A 17,579-nucleotide genomic window follows, 5' to 3' on the forward strand; every position below is an offset into this window, starting at 1 on the left:
TTAATGTGCTTAACCACTGATGATCTCATTCACAAGTGCAAATTTGCCAAACCTGCTTGCAGTTTGTGACACAATTTCTTGTCGTTATTTTGTAGTAATGTAACGAATTTACATACGCCAAATGTATCGTAGTAAAAGTCTACATTTTCTTTAAAAAATTTAGTGGAGTAACAGTAAAAATTGTCACATTTTTATACTCAAATAAAGTACAGATACTTCAAAAAAATGGAGGAAGTGTCGAGACTTGTTTATCCGTGTCACTCTTTATATATTTCTCCAAAAGTAATTAAATAAGCCAACTCTATTATCTTTAATTTTCTGTGATCGAATAAAACTCATTACTTGCAGAAATCTCAAATAATTAAAGATTACGTGCAGGGAGGTTTAAAAGCCTTATAATTTAAATCTATTTTAGGGATGCTCAGGGTTAAATGGTTGAAAGATTGTATTACCAGACCACGGTCTCTTTGAATTGGATTTGGTCAAAGGGTTGGTGGCCTTGAATTCCTTGTTAATGTGATTATTAACTTTCAAGAATCCCTTGAAAATTAGCATATTTCCATAAACAGGTGCTCCTTTTCTGGAAAATGATATTTACCCACAATTTATCTCCCCATAAGTCTATAATTTGGAATAACAGGTTTATCAATATAAATAATAGATTTCTTTTTAAAGCTGACTGGTTCGAAAGAGGTATCTTCTTTGTTTAAGACTTATTGGGCAGTAATGGGTGTTTTTTATCTTTCAACTGTTTTAGCAAAAATGGTGTTAAAACTACTCGTAAAGGCTTTGAGAAGATCTGCAGAGCAATACCCTCAGCCTTTTTAAGTCTCATTCAAAGATATCTTTAAAACTCCTTATTGATGTCCACTGAGTCTTTACCTACCTTGAAAGTCCCAAATGTTGATTTGTTTGATACAAAATGTAGTAACAAACTGATTAGTAAGGAGTTTAAACGTTTATTTTTCTGTGATTTTTATTCTCTAACTTCCTGTGAGGTGTCATTGAGAGACAAAGCTTTTTATTTTTATCAATCTTTGCCTGTTGCTCCTAAGGTTAATACAGAGCTCCTTAGGGGTCACTAAGGAAAAAAAATATGTGAAGAGCAAAATCCGTACCCTCGGTTTAGTAAACCGTACCCTCGGTTTAGTAAACCGTACCCTCGGTTTAGTAATCTGTACGCACGGATTTGTAAACTGTACTGTACTGTAGTTTTAAGATCCGACCGCGGTCACGCTATCTGCGCTACCACTTTTACTGTGCACCTAAACCCCGTTTTACGGTAATACAGTCGCGAAGCATTGAAGAGGATAAAGCATCTCTTTACTTTTAGCTTAATATACAAAACCCAGCTCTGATGCACAAAGACGTGCCAGAAAGAAAAGTTACAACCTATATGTAGATCTAAAAAGTTGGAAATTCAGACCTTCTCTGTTATTTTTATTTTTCATTTTTAAAAATCACTTTCCTACCTATTTGTTATATATCTTTTTGTTTATATTTTGACAACATAAGCACATAACATGATAAAATTATGCAAATGGAAAATTTTAAAATTCCATTGAAACAAGTCGAATTGCTATAGACCAATTTTAAGGTCTAATTAAATAAGCAAATCAAATTATTATTAAATCACCCCATCAGACTCTTGAAGAATACTTCTGCTTCTACTTACTGACTTTATGAGGCTCAGACATTTATACTGTACATTTCACTTTACGTTGGTTTGCAATCCTATTATTCTAAATTCCTAAGGTAAAATAGTCTCAAAATCACAAGATGAGTACTAGTGTTCTTTATGATTGTGGGGGTGGCATTTGATAACATTTTGATTTGACTTTTTAAAGTTTGCTATTCCATCACCCCAGATTACTACAGTAAAAATGTCTTAAATGTATTTCATTAATAAAAGAGTTAATGCTCTTAAAGAAAAAAGTGGAGTGCTTTGATAACAATTTGATTAGCTTATTTTATTACCTTTCAAATTGGTCTACAACAATTCCACTTGTTTTAACGGAATTTTAAAATTATCCATTTGCATAATTTGCATAATTTGACCATGTTATGTGCTTTTGTATATTAAGATGTAAAGAGACGCTTTATCCTCTTCAATGCTTTGCAACTGTATTACCGTAAAACAGGGTTTAGGCGCACAGTAAAAGTGGTAGCGCAGATAGCGTGACCGCGGACGGACTTTAAAACTACAGTACAGTTTACAAATCCGTGTGTACGGATTACTAAACCAAGGTTACGGTTTACTAAACCGAGGGTACGGTTTACTAAACTGAGGGTACGGATTACTAAACCGAGGGTACGGATTTTGCTGTTCATATATTTTTTTTCCTTAGTGACCCCTAAGGGGCTCTGTAGGTTAAAGAGACACATTATAAAGTTATTTTTAACATATATCCAGTTAGTGAGCTTTTTTAAATTACATTTAAATTTGAATTAGAAACTAAGCCTTGTGTCTTTTGTACTTCTGCTGTAGAGAGAACTATACAGTGGGGCCAAAAAGTATTTAGTCAGCCACTGATTGTGCAAGTTCTCCTACTTAGAAAGATGAGAGAGGTCTGTAATTTTCATCATAGGTACACTTCAACTATGAGAGACAAAATGAGAAAAAAAAAATCCAAGAAATCACATTGTAGGATTTTTTAAGAATTTATTTGTAAATTATGGTGGAAAATAAGTATTTGGTCAATAACAAAAGTTCAACTCAATACTTTGTAACATAACCTTTGTTGGCAATGACAGAGGTCAAACGTTTTCTGTAAGTCTTCACCAGGTTTGCACACACTGTAGCTGGTATTTTGGCCCATTCCTCCATGCAGATCTCCTCTAGAGCAGTGATGTTTTGGGGCTGTCGCTGGGCAACATGGACTTTCAACTCCCTCAAAAAATTTTCTGTGGGGTTGAGGTCTGGAGTCTGGCTAGGCCATCTTTAGGCCATCTAGTTCCATCTTCAATGCTCTCACTGATGGAAGGAGGTTTTGGCTCTAAATCTCACGATACATGGCCCCGTTAATACTTCCCTTAACACGGATCAGCCGTCCTGTCCCCTTTGCAGAAAAACAGCCCCAAAGCATGATGTTTCCACCCCACAGTAGGTATGGTGTTCTTGGGATGCAACTCAGCATTCTTCTTCCTCCAAACACGACGAGTTGAGTTTTTACCAAAAAGTTCCATTTTGGATTCATCTGACCACATGATATTCTCCCAATCCTCTTCTGGATCATCCATATGCTCTCTGGCAAACTTCAGATGGGCCTGGACATGTACTGGCTTAAGCAGGGGGACACGCCTGGCACTGCAGGATTTGAGTCCCTCTCGGCGTAGTGTGTTACTGATGGCCTTTGTTACTTTGGTCCCAGCTCTCTGCAGGTCATTTATCAGGTCCCTCCGTGTAGTTCTGGGATTTTTGCTCACCGTTTTCATGATCATTTTGTCCCCACGAGATGAGATCTTGCATGGGGCCCCAGATCGAGGGAGATTATCAATGGTCTTGTATGTCTTCCATTTTCTTACAATTGCTCCCACAGTTGATTTATTCACACCAACCTGCTTGCCTATTGTAGATTCACTCTTCCCAGCCTGGTGCAGGTCTACAATTTTCTTCCTGGTGTCCTTCGACAGCTCTTTGGTCTTTGCCATGGTTGAGTTTGGAGTCTGACTGTTTGAGGCTGTGGACAGGTGTCTTTTATACAGATAACGAGGTCAAACAGGTGCCATTAATACAGGTAACGAGTGGAAGACAGAAGAGCTTCTTAAAGAAGAAGTTATAGGTCTGTGAGAGCCAGAAATCTTGCTTGTTTGTGGGTGACCAAATACTTATTTTCCACCATAATTTACAAATAAATTCTTTAAAAATCCTACAGTGTGATTTCCTGGATTGTTTTTTTCTCATTTTGTCTCTCATAGTTGAAGTGTACCTATGATGAAAATTACAGACCTCTCTCATCTTTCTAAGTAGGAGAACTTGCACAATCAGTGGCTGACTAAATACTTTTTGGCCCCACTGTAAAACTAGCAGCCCAGAACATCCACAAAAGTCAAAAGTCAAAGACAAAGTGAACTTTATTGTCATTCAGACTATACAGCTAGGAGTGCACAGCTGAACGAGATTGCGTTTCTCAAGCTCCAATGTGCAGAATATGAAAAAAAAGAGCATATACAAGACAAAATATACATTAAGTTTAAAAAAGAAATAAAAAAAAGATATACATTAAGTAAAAAGAAATAAAAAAAATATTGCACAGACATTGTAGACAGACATAAAATACATGTTAATTAAAGTAAAAAATATATACACTCTAAGTAGAATATATACAGTGCCTTGCAAAAGTATTCAGCCCCCTTGAACTTTTCAACCTTTTGCCACATTTCAGGCTTCAAACATAACGATATGAAATTGTAATTTTTTGTGAAGAATCAACAACAAGTGGGACACAATCGTGAAGTGGAACGAAATTTATTGGATATTTTAAACTTTTTTTAGAAATAAAAAACTGAAAAGTGGGGCGTGCAATATTATTCAGCCCCCTTGCGTTAATACTTTGTAGCGCCACCTTTTGCTGCGATTACAGCTGCAAGTCGCTTGGGGTATGTCTCTATCAGTTTTGCACATCGAGAGACAGAAATTTTTGCCCATTCTTCCTTGCAAAACAGCTCGAGCTCAGTGAGGTTGGATGGAGAGCGTTTGTGAACAGCAGTTTTCAGCTCTTTCCACAGATTCTCGATGGGATTCAGGTCTGGACTTTGACTTGGCCATTCTAACACCTGGATACGTTTATTTGTGAACCATTCCATTGTAGATTTTGCTTTATGTTTTGGATCATTGTCTTGTTGGAAGATAAATCTCCGTCCCAGTCTCAGGTCTTTTGCAGACTGCAACAGGTTTTCTTCCAGAATGGTCCTGTATTTGGCTCCATCCATCTTCCCATCAATTTTAACCATCTTCCCTGTCCCTGCTGAAGAAAAGCAGGCCCAAACCATGATGCTGCCACCACCATGTTTGACAGTGGGGATGGTGTGTTCAGGGTGATGAGCTGTGTTGCTTTTACGCCAAACATAACGTTTTGCATTGTGGCCAAAAAGTTCGATTTTGGTTTCATCTGACCAGAGCACCTTCTTCCACATGTTTGGTGTGTCTCCCAGGTGACTTTTTATAGATATCTTTGAGAAATGGCTTTCTTCTTGCCACTCTTCCATAAAGGCCAGATTTGTGCAGTGTACGACTGATTGTGTCCTATGGACAGAGTCTCCCACCTCAGCTGTAGATCTCTGCAGTTCATTCAGAGTGATCATGGGCCTCTTGGCTGCATCTCTGATCAGTCTTCTCCTTGTTTGAGCTGAAAGTTTAGAGGGACGGCCGGGTCTTGGTAGATTTGCAGTGGTCTGATACTCCTTCCATTTCAATATGATCGCTTGCACAGTGCTCCTTGAGATGTTTAAAGCTTGGGAAATCTTTTTGTATCCAAATCCGGCTTTAAACTTCTCCACAACAGTATCTCGGACCTGCCTGGTGTGTTCCTTAGTCTTCATGATGCTCTCTGCGCTTTAAACAGAACTCTGAGACTGTCACAGAGCAGGTGCATTTATACGGAGACTTGATTACACACAGGTGGATTCTATTTATCACCATCAGTCATTTAGGTCAACATTGGATCATTCAGAGATCCTCACTGAACTTCTGGAGTGAGTTTGCTGCACTGAAAGTAAAGGGGCTGAATAATATTGCACGCCCCACTTTTTAGTTTTTTATTTCTAAAAAAAGTTTAAAATATCCAATAAATTTCGTTCTACTTCACGATTGTGTCCCACTTGTTGTTGATTCTTCACAAAAAATTACAATTTCATATCGTTATGTTTGAAGCCTGAAATGTGGCAAAAGGTTGAAAAGTTCAAGGGGGCTGAATACTTTTGCAAGGCACTGTATATATATATATATATACAGTGTATCACAAAAGTGAGTACACCCCTCACATTTCTGCAAATATTTCATTATATCTTTTCATGGGACAACACTATAGACATGAAACTTGGATATAACTTAGAATAGTCAGTGTACAGCTTGTATAGCAGTGTAGATTTACTGTCTTCTGAAAATAACTCAACACACAGCCATTAATGTCTAAATAGCTGGCAACATAAGTGAGTACACCCCACAGTGAACATGTCCAAATTGTGCCCAAATGTGTCGTTGTCCCTCCCTGGTGTCATGTGTCAAGGTCCCAGGTGTAAATGGGGAGCAGGGCTGTTAAATTTGGTGTTTTGGGTACAATTCTCTCATACTGGCCACTGGATATTCAACATGGCACCTCATGGCAAAGAACTCTCTGAGGATGTGAGAAATAGAATTGTTGCTCTCCACAAAGATGGCCTGGGCTATAAGAAGATTGCTAACACCCTGAAACTGAGCTACAGCATGGTGGCCAAGGTCATACAGCGGTTTTCCAGGACAGGTTCCACTCGGAACAGGCTTCGCCAGGGTCGACCAAAGAAGTTGAGTCCACGTGTTCGGCGTCATATCCAGAGGTTGGCTTTAAAAAATAGACACATGAGTGCTGCCAGCATTGCTGCAGAGGTTGAACACGTGGGAGGTCAGCCTGTCAGTGCTCAGACCATACGCCGCACACTGCATCAACTCGGTCTGCATGGTCGTCATCCCAGAAGGAAGCTGACGCACAAGAAAGCCAGCAAACAGTTTGCTGAAGACAAGCAGTCCAAGAACATGGATTACTGGACTGCCCTGTGGTCTGACGAGACCAAGATAAACTTGTTTGGCTCAGATGGTGTCCAGCATGTGTGGCGGCGCCCTGGTGAGAAGTACCAAGACAACTGTATCTTGCCTACAGTCAAGCATGGTGGTGGTAGCATCATGGTCTTGGGCTGCATGAGTGTTGCTGGCACTGGGGAGCTGCAGTTCATTGAGGGAAACATGAATTCCAACATGTACTGTGACATTCTGAAACAGAGCATGATCCCCTCCCTTCGAAAACTGGGCCTCATGGCAGTTTTCCAACAGGATAACGACCCCAAACACAACCTCCAAGATGACAACTGCCTTGCTGAGGAAGCTGAAGGTAAAGGTGATGGACTAAACCCAATTGAGCACCTGTGGCGCATCCTCAAGTGGAAGGTGGAGGAGTTTAAGGTGTCTAACATCCACCAGCTCCGTGATGTCATCACGGAGGAGTGGAAGAGGATTCCAGTAGCAACCTGTGCAGCTCTGGTGAATTCCATGCCCAGGAGGGTTAAGGCAGTGATAATAATGGTGGTCACACAAAATATTGACACTTTAGGCTCAATTTGGACATGTTCACTGTGGGGTGTACTCACTTATGTTGCCAGCTATTTAGACATTAATGGCTGTGTGTTGAGTTATTTTCAGAAGACAGTAAATCTACACTGCTATACAAGCTGTACACTGACTACTCTTAGTTATATCCAAGTTTCATGTCTATAGTGTTGTCCCATGAAAAGATATAATGAAATATTTGCAGAAATGTGAGGGGTGTACTCACTTTCGTGATACACTGTATATATATATATATATATATATATATATATATATATATATATATAGGTTACACAGATTCCCAAAATCGCTTGCTGTGCACTCACTGTGTATTGTGATTACATGTATTCTGATATTTCATTGTCTTTTAGTTATTTTAATATTTTACTCAACGAAAATATTGTCGTGTTTTTACTTTTGCTATCGCGGCACTTTACCACTAGCATTAGCCACTTGCTACTGTAGAGGGTCAGCTCACATAGCCGCTGTCCGGTGGGGATGCATGGGTCTTTTGCTGTGTGGTGGTTGAGGTGTGGGAATAAAGGCACACCACAAGGTAGAGTCACTTTAACTGTTTAGTCAGGACTTCAATGAGCGTTACAATACTTTAGACTGCATAGCTCCAGAACCCGAACTTCAATGCTGGGACCATAAGGCGAGACTCATATACAAAACTAACTGCAGAACGTCCGAACGCACATGTATAAACCTGGTGCTGCATTCTGATTGGCTGAGTTGAATGTCACTCACATACTAGCTCTAACGTTCACATTGCTTAACTGAAACCACCAATCAGAATTACAGCAGCTCGTTAGAGTTTATCTGGCCAATCAACAGTCAGAAATATGAATAACGTGTAAATGATTTACAAAATCTTTGGTTTGTAAGCTTCCCCATTCTTATTAACCAAAATAACTAACAAAATAAATAAAAAATAAAACAGCCAATCCGGGGCCCTCAATTATTCGGGGCCCCTGGGCTGAAGCCCAGGTAAGCCCGTGCATTAAATCGCCCCTGGCTACTTGCACAATCTACAGTAGCTCAGAAAAACAGACAGGCATGTGCTTCACACAGATGGGCAAGGGCTTCGCACAAGGGTTATCAATGGAAATAGGAGTTTCTGTGACAGCTCAGACACTGTAAAAGACATTGCATAACGTCAACCTCTATGGACAGCGTCCAAGAGCTCCTCAGCACAAAACTGCAAGATTAAACTTTGCCAAAGAACATGAAAAGAAGCCTGATAAATATTGGAAGTACATTCTTTCGTCAGATGAGACCAAGATAAATGTGTTTGGCTCAGATGGGGTCCAGCATCTTTAGCGTGAACCTGACCAGGACTATGACCTGGCCAATGATGTCATCTGACTTGAATCCAATAGAACACTTTAAATTTTAAGAGTAAGGTAGAGCAACACAAAGCCTCCAACAAACAGCAGCTGAAAAAATCGTCTCTGAAGGACGGCAGAAAATCTCTCCAAATATTTGTGCAACACTGGTATTTTCCATGCTGAGGAAGATTGTGTCATTAAAAATAAAAGTATTTAAAAAACAAAATATTTTATTTTAAATTATTTGACATTTAAGTGATATTGCACATGGGTGTACTCACTTGCTGTATACTGATCATCTGTATGCACTGTTGTGTGCCTTGGGTACTTTGCAAACTTTCATAGCATGCAGATGTTCATATTTTCCACATTATTTATTATTTATCTCCTGACTACATGTTACTTTAGGTTTAGATTAGTGTGAGTAACTTCATGAAAAAATGTATGTTAAAAAAATAAAATTATAATTGCTTTTTTTATCTTGATAAAAATAAATGAATAAAATTATGACTCAGGTTGTCATAATTTATGCATCATATGGTTAAGATGTATTTTAAACTTTTGTAGTTGAAGTAATTGAATAATAATTTCAGCCCACAAACTAATTGTAGCCTGTTTTAATGAGAATCTTTGTATTTAACAATTATTGTTTTATTTATACTTGGGTAGCACAGGGGCTCAGATGGTAGCACTGTTGCCTCACAGAAGGTCCTAGGTTCGATCCCCAGGTGGAGCGGTCAGGGTCCTTTCTGTGAAGTTTGCATGTGCTCCCCGTGTTTGTGTGGGTTTCTTCCGGAAGCTCTGGTTTTCTCCCAAAGACATGCAAGTGAAGTGACTTGGACATACAAAATTGTCCATGACTGGTGTCTGACATTTAACTTGTGAACTGATGAATCTTGTGTAACCTATTTTTTCATAAATGTAACCAAAGTGTGTAAAACATGACGTTAAAATCCTAATAAATAAATACATTTTTATTTATACTAAATTATACAACCCCAAATCAGAAAAAGTTGGAACAACATGGAAAATGCGAATAATAAAAAAACACAGAGTTTCTAACATTTACTTTGACTTTTATTTCATTGCAGACAGTATGAACCTAAGATATTTCATGTTTTGTCTGCTCAGCTTCATTTAATTTATTAAAAAACATCCATTCCTGCATTTTAGGCCTATAACACAAAGTTGGGACAGTAAAGCATTTACCACTTTGTAATGTTGCTATTCCTTTTCACCACACTTAAAAGATGTTTTGGCACATAGGATACCAAGCTGTTTAGTGTTTCAGGTTTTATTTTGTCCCATACTTCCTGCAAACACGTCTTAAGATGTGCCACAGTACGGGGTCGTCTTTGGTTCATTTTCCTTTTCAAAATTCTCCACACATTTCCTATTGGGGACAGGTCAGGACTGCAGGCAGGCCAGTCCAGTACCCGTACCCTCTTCTTCCGCAGCCATGCCTTTGTAATGTGTGCAGCATGTGGCTTTGCATTGTCTTGTTGAAAAATGCATGAATGTCCCTGGAAAACATGACGTCTTAAAGGCAGCACATGTTGCTCTAAGTTCTCAATGTACTTTTCTGCATTAATGCTGCCATCACTGAAGTGTAAATGACATTTGCCAAGGGCACTGACACAGCCCCATACCATGACAGACCCTGGCTTTTGGACTTGTTGCTGATAACAGTCTGGATGGTCCTTTTCATCTTTGGTCTGGAGCACATGGCATCCATTTTTTCCAAAAAAGATCTAGAATGCTGATTCATCTGACCACAATGTGTTTCCACTGTGTGATGGTCCATCCTAGATGCCTCCTAGCCCAGAGAAGTTGATGTCGCTTCTGGACATGGTAAACATAAGGCTTCTTTTTTTGCACAGTGAACTTTAAAGTGGCATTTGTGCATGTACCTCTGTATTGTAGTGCTTGACAAAGGTTTGCCAAAGTTATCCCTTGCCCATGTGGTTATATCAACTATTGTTGAGTGGCAGGTCTTGATGCAGTGCCGCCTGAGGGATCGAAGATCACAGGCGTTCAGCTTAAGCTTGCACCCTTGGCCTTTCAATCTTTTTTTGAGGTACATTGTTTTTAAACATTTCATAATAAATACACCTAGGGCTGGACGATATGGCTAAAATTTATATCACGATATAACTAATTTCGGTCGATACGATATAATTCCGATATCGATATGAATAATACAAATGTCAGAAAAACTGCCAAAAACGTGCTTAAATTGGTCAAAAACTCTGTTATATGGGTTCTGGTTTCATTCTGTGTGTTGCAGTATCATGTCCCCCTGTTCCTGGTATGATGCCCTACTTTTGGGTGTATTGTCCTCCTTTTTGTGACTATGAATGTGGCCACCCTAGGCTAGTGGCTGTTGATCCAGTAGTGTTTTGGTCACTCACTAAGCTTTTTATTTTTTCTCATTTTCCCTGTGAGAAACTAAAATATAGCCTATAACCTTAACAGAATTTTAAAGATATTCCTTTGCAATACTTCATCATTTGACTGCAAACTTGTGTGTACTGATGAGACTCATCTGAACCCCAGAACATGCTAGTGTGAATGCATGGAAAACCAATTTTAATTTTCTTTCAAGAATATGACACATTCTGACCAACACAATTAAGCTAAATCAGCATTGAAAATTTACTTTAGTTTTAATAGCCTTCTACAATGTTGGGGCTTCTTAAAACTGAATATTCTATTTTCAATAGAAGTGTTATTTAAATGCTATTAAATTGTTTTTGAAAAAAAAACAAAAAAAAAAACGCCCAATCTGGCAACACTGGAACGCAAATATCCCGTCGTCGAGCACCACAACTAATAAGAAGTAGTAGTAATAACTGGTATTAGTACTCAGTAGTATTAGTACTCAGTAATACTTCTTCTGTAATAGTGTTGGTGGTTGACATTTATGTTAAATGTGTTACTGCACTGTTTTGGTGGAGAATTACTTGCTTGAGGTGCGCTGTTGAATTGCGTCCCTGTGAGAACACCTGCGAGCAGAAATGCTTCCGCAAAAAAGTAACACCGGCAAAGCGGCCACCCCCCGGCTCCGCCCCTGACTGGATGCTCGTTCACTTACAGCTGTTGAACTCATTTAGCCGCTAATATCCACCGTGTTGTAGCGGAGTGTAATCAGAGCGGTAACGCTGAGCACCGGCTTCGTGCCTGTGGCGTACGTCATCACGCACTGACGTAAGCATATCGATCGAATTTGTTTAAAAATCATATCACCGTTATTGAAACATTTTCTGTCGCGATATATATTGATATCAAATTATTGTCCAGCACTAAATACACCATAAATACAATCGCCTGTTGACACCACCTGTTTGGAATCAAATGATTATTTAGTTTTTTCACCTCATTACTAGCCCTAAATTGCCCCGTCCCAACTTTTTTTGGAATGTGTTGCAGACCTGAAATGCAGGAATGGAGGTATATTAACAAATGAAATGAAGTTGAGTGGATAAAACATGAAATATTTTGGGTTCAAACTGTCTACAATCAAAGTAAAGGTAAGGAGCACTGTATTTTTATTTGCATTTTCCATACTGTCCCAACTTTTTCTGATTTGGGGTTGTAAAAAAACTTAAAAACACATTTTTATCATTTTTATTATTATTATTATTATTATTATTCTTATTACCAGTAGTAGTAGCAGTATTGGTATTATTATTTACATGTCAGCATTGAGGTAAGCAATGCATTGGAGTTGACAACCCAAAATTCATGCTAAAATTAACCCAGCATTGTGTAAAAAAGAACCTCACTGCACAATGATTAAACTGCATAACTAAACAAGGTGTGCATAACCAAACAGTATGTGTTTTGTCCAATATTTACCTAGTGCTGGGTTGCCAAATAACCCAGATTGCCAAATAAACCCAGGTTTTCAGACCCGCATTTTTTTAGTGTAAAGAAGAAAACTGTTTAAAATGCATTAAATGACATTTTGACCCTGTCCCTGTCCCTGGCCCAGGCTGTGATTCCAACAAGCTTCAAAACGGCCACCATTGTGCCAGTGCCAAAGCATTCAGCTGATTCAGCACTAAACGACTTTCAAGTGCTTTGAAGGAGTAGTTCTTTCTCAATTTAAATCCTGTCTTCCTGCTACATTAGACCAGCACCAATTTGCATATTGTCCCATCAGGTCAATAGAGGATGCTGTTTCTACTGCACTTCCCACTGCGCTGACCCATTTGGACTGTCATAACACCTATGGTAGAATGCTGTTCATCAACTTCAGTTCAGCACATCACTCTGTAACTGGATTCTGGACTCTTTAGCCAATAGATCCCAGTCTGTTAAGTTAGGCAACTCATCCTACAGGGGTTTTCAATCTGTGGGGTGCGACATTCTTTTTAACTTCTAAAACTAAAGCAATTCATTTTTTACCCACAGGAGACATATTTAATTGGTCTCGCTGACACACACACATGCATGTTTAATGTTATCCAGCTCAGTCTGAAAAAGGACAGTTGGCTAGCAAAACTTAAAAACAGGTGACAGTGTAGATAAATCGGTGACAAAACAATGACTGCTGTTATAGGACGTGTGTGTGTGTCTTTAAGAGAGGTGTATAGTGGGAGATGCTCTGTTCACAATATCGCTATAAGTGATTCAGGAGTCAATTCTTATGAAGCGAAACGTAAGTTTCTCTTCTCGGTCATCTCTCCGTTTTTACTGTTATTAAAAACTGCTGCAGTTTTAAATAAACACCAGCTACTGGAACATTTTGTGTGACTCGCTTTTCTTACAGGTGGGACACTTAAACTGGCTATTAGCACAGAGCGGTAGCCAAGTCAGACTCGTTCTGTCCGTGGAGCTAAAAGTTAGCTCACCTGAGTTTTCTGTCAGTCAGAGCAGAGTATCCTGAACTACAGAACTTTTTTTAGAGCAATTGATATAATTTTGCTCGAGTTCGAGGTCGGCACACAGAAGGGGGCGCATGTCCAAAACGGTTGAAAACCCCTGCTCTATCACCTTTACTCATCCTCTGCGACTGAAGCATGTTAAATATCTGGACCAGCCTCCAACTCAAAATCGTGTAGTGTGAAAGACGTTGCAAGCAGGTTGCGAGTGGCAGCGAGTGCTATGTCGAACTACAGCCAAGGAGAACGCAGGATAAGGGGTGATGGGAAACCCGGGGGAGGAGTGTAAAAATGTGGGACAGGGGCATAATATAGTTTCTATCAGAATACATCAGCACACACACAAGCTGTACAGTATTTGTGACTTTATCGTTCACGCCAAACCATAATACCAATGCTGCATTGCAAAAAATATTCATTTACAGTCAAGCCGGAAAGTCTACACACCCCTTTCACCTTCTCCATGTTTTATTACATTACAGACACATTCTTTAATAGATTGAGTTCACTTTTGTTACAAAGTGAAAGCAGGTTTTTAGACATTTGTGCTAATTTATTAAAAGTCATAATGTGAAATATCGTATGTACACAAGTGTGCACACCCTTTAATATGACACCCAAAAGTGAGCTCCACCTGTGGTAAATTTAAGTGATTGGACATGATTGGGGATTGCCAACACCTGCCTATATACGGTCCCACAGTTGACAGTGCATATCAGAGCAAACTCCAAGCCATTGGGTCAAAGGAATTATCTGCAGACCTCAGAAACAGGATTGTGTCAAGGTATAGATCTGGAGAGGGGTTCAGAAAAATTGCTGCAGCTTTAAGGTCCCAAAGAACACAGTGGCCACATCACTCATAAATGGAAGTAGTTTGGAACCACCAAATATCTTCCTAGACCTGGCCGCCTGGCCAAACAAAGCGATCGAAGAAGACGGGCCTTGGCCAGGGAGGTGAGCAGGAACCCGAGGGTCACTCTGACATAGCTCCAGCGTATCCTTGTGGAGATGGAAGAACCTATCAGAAGATCAACCATCCAGGCAGCACTCCACAAATCACGCCTTAATAGTAGAGTGGCCAGACGGAACACACTCCTTGGTACATGACAGCCTGCTTGGAGTATAATAAAACCAAAATTGAACTTTTTGGCCTGAATACCAAGCGTCACGTAGAGGAAACCAGGTACCGCTCATCACCTGGCTAATGCCATCCCTATAGTAAAGCATGGCGGTGGCAGCATGATAATGTGGGGATGTTTTTCAGCAGCGGGACTGGGGCGACTGAGATCCTTTAAGAAAACCTTGAAGAAAGATCTTTTCCGGGGGAGATGGTTTTTTGAAAGTGAGGATATACATAAGTGTTTGTTTTAAAAATTATGTTCTGTCTTTTTATTGCAATTCATTGGACATTTGATAAGAATACAATTCCTTATTATAAAGTCTAAACTTTACTGTTGGAGCTAGGGATGTCCCGATCACGTTTTTTTGTTCCCGATACCGATCCCGATTATTAATTTTGATCCCGATCCGATACCGAGTCTCAAACCGATACTTGTATTTTCTAGATACTGTCTAGATAAGAACTGGATACTACTGTTCACACAGTGCACACTTCAAGTACATTACAGTTATTCAAATTAATTCAATGTACATGTTTAACAACTAAAAAGCTCTGCGGTGCTAAAGGGAAAAATGCTGCATCCAAGCTAGTGGCTTAATGTTTTTGTATTTTTACAAAATCAATCAAAATTAGTGAGATAATTACAGTTTTACTTTAAACTTTACATTCAAAGAAAAAAAATCTGTTTAAAGCAGTGATGCACTAAAATGAACATAAATCTGTGTAGCAGCTTAACTTGAATATAAGACAAAAAAAGTTACTTAAAAGCATTACAGTAAAACCTGAATACCAAAATAAAATGGAAAGGCTCTTTTGTTATGAAGGAAAGGCCGTTCTTAAAGTGCTTGTATTGTGACAAGGGTTTGATGGACGTTTGTACACGAAGTGAGTGTGTTTTGACCCTTTAGGCCTTCCATACAACATGAACTAGCGCGCTTCACCGTAACAGAAGAAGTTAATAAAGTGTTTTGCTCCCCTACAAAATATTTCTGAAGGTCTATCCTTACCGTAATATCCCTTTGTAGTTGTGAGTGGGTCTCTCTTTCTTTTTCTAAAAGCATCCTTTCTCCTTTAATAAGCTCCTGAGTGTGATGTATCTGTGTCTTTATATCGTCAATTTCTTTCTAAAGTAAAAAAATAAATATACCATGTTTTGTTGTCATACCGCCACAGCAGTAAAATCTCCACAAATTTATAACATAAAACAATGTTTTATGTGTTTATTTGTTACAGTTATACAAAAAACATTGTACTTTACCTGAGCCTTCTGAGCAGTAATGCCATTTGGATTTTGTAATTCCACCCGGAGTTCCTCTTGGTGCTTTTTCAGTCTTTTCACTTCATTTCTCTTCACCATTAATTCTTTTTGAACAGCTGTTTGGCTCTCCAATGCAAGTATAGCCATTTTGAAGCTTTTTATTTTATTGCAGTAAGTGTTGTACATAGCCACTGCTAAGTGCAAGCTTTCCAACTGTTCTTCAATGTTGTGTTTGAGTTTCATGTTTTCCATCAGTATAGCTTGTATGTTATTTTGCTGTCTCTCATTCTGGCTATATGCACGCTCAATTTCGTTAGTGAAGCTATTGATTTGTCGCTGCTTCACTTTTATGTTACTGGCAACAGCTTCAAAGCTTTTTACCAGCTCTGATAGTTTAACCTATAAAGTTATGAAAGTCTGGTTCAGATTTACTAACTAAAACAGTCCTCCACATGATCTATAATTTGATCTGTTGCTATCACTAAATGTTTATTATAAACTGGGTGAAAGGTAAAAGTAATAATAATTCATCGCAGTAGTTCTTTAATAGTTAAGAAAGGCCTAACCTGCACTGAACGTAGAATCTGCCGTTTTTTCTTCAGCTCTGTAGCTTGAGACTCCCCCTGTTGGGAAACATCTAGAAGTGCACTGCACAGTGAGAACTGACTGTCACTAAACAAAACAAACGTTTGAAGTAATTAATAGCGTAATGACGAAAATGTAACAAGTCATATATTGTATACTAACTAAGTGTGAGCATTTATTTTACTTTTTCCTAAAACTGTTACAACCCTCAGCTTGCCATAAAGTTTTTAATCAATATGTGCTGTTTATATTATAACGAGTAAGCACTATTAAAAACACAGCTATAGAGACAGCTAACGCAGCTAACGTTAGCTCAGTGTTTACACTTCGTCGTTAAGATTTATATTTATGTTCAAGTTAATAAAACAATTATTGCTGTCAATTGTGTCTCATTATTGTTCATAAAGGAGTTTTACTTAACACAAATTTTGCTTTTGTTTATTTGTATTTAACATTGTTACCTATGTGGGTATCAAAACTCGCGAATTACCTTATTATCAAATGTATTATGACTATTAAAATAAATAGTTTTGGTAAGATTTTGGTTTTGCTAACTATTATCAAATATGTTAAGGCATACCTGACTAATCCTTTTTTGTAAGACATGGCTATCTGGTTAGAAACTAATCAAGTCAGCTGTTAGCTGGGATGAAAGAGTAAATGCAAGTTTGTCAGTCAAGTGGGCGTAAACTAAATTTAAACTAAACATGTCAGTCCAAATTTAAATTGCTTACTAGGCAACACATGAAAATACTCTTCATACTTAAATAAATGTATAATAAATGTACAGTGTTGTGTTATAGCCCAAATGCATATATGTACATATTTACTTTAAATGTTCACACGTCTTTTAACTTTTTTATGGGAATCGAGCCATGAAAGTACTTCATTTATTTAGAATTTATGTTTAAAGCTGTTGTCTTTACGATGAGGTGTTTTAGTGAAATAAAAATTTTCTTTATTTCTCCTTTGTGCAATACGTCATACTGAAGTCATATTGAAGTCGTGTCGTCATTTTGTAGGCCACGCCATGTTGTTATGCCCATATTTGGTAACCCGGGTCTAAGAGAATTTTTGAATGGGAAAAATTAATGGAGATTTT

The 17,579-nt window shown here is 38.5% G+C and overlaps 1 protein-coding gene across 1 annotated transcript in view; it reads right to left on the bottom strand.

Annotated features, from left to right (window-relative positions):
- Positions 1-17,125, bottom strand: part of LOC134316413 (coiled-coil domain-containing protein 122-like) — a 31,509-nt gene extending 14,384 nt beyond the window's left edge. Inside the window, exons 1-4 of the mRNA XM_062996778.1 lie at positions 17,058-17,125; positions 16,459-16,564; positions 15,893-16,291; positions 15,642-15,758 (exon numbers count right to left, since the gene is read on the bottom strand). Of these exons, the coding sequence (XP_062852848.1) occupies positions 15,642-15,758; positions 15,893-16,291; positions 16,459-16,564; positions 17,058-17,083 (648 nt within the window). The 5' untranslated portion in view covers positions 17,084-17,125. The remainder of the gene's footprint in view (positions 1-15,641; positions 15,759-15,892; positions 16,292-16,458; positions 16,565-17,057) is intronic.
- Between the last annotated feature and the right edge of the window lie 454 nt (positions 17,126-17,579).

The sequence above is a fragment of the Trichomycterus rosablanca genome, chromosome 6 (assembly GCF_030014385.1).
Source record: "Trichomycterus rosablanca isolate fTriRos1 chromosome 6, fTriRos1.hap1, whole genome shotgun sequence".
NCBI classification, from domain to species: domain Eukaryota; kingdom Metazoa; phylum Chordata; class Actinopteri; order Siluriformes; family Trichomycteridae; genus Trichomycterus; species Trichomycterus rosablanca.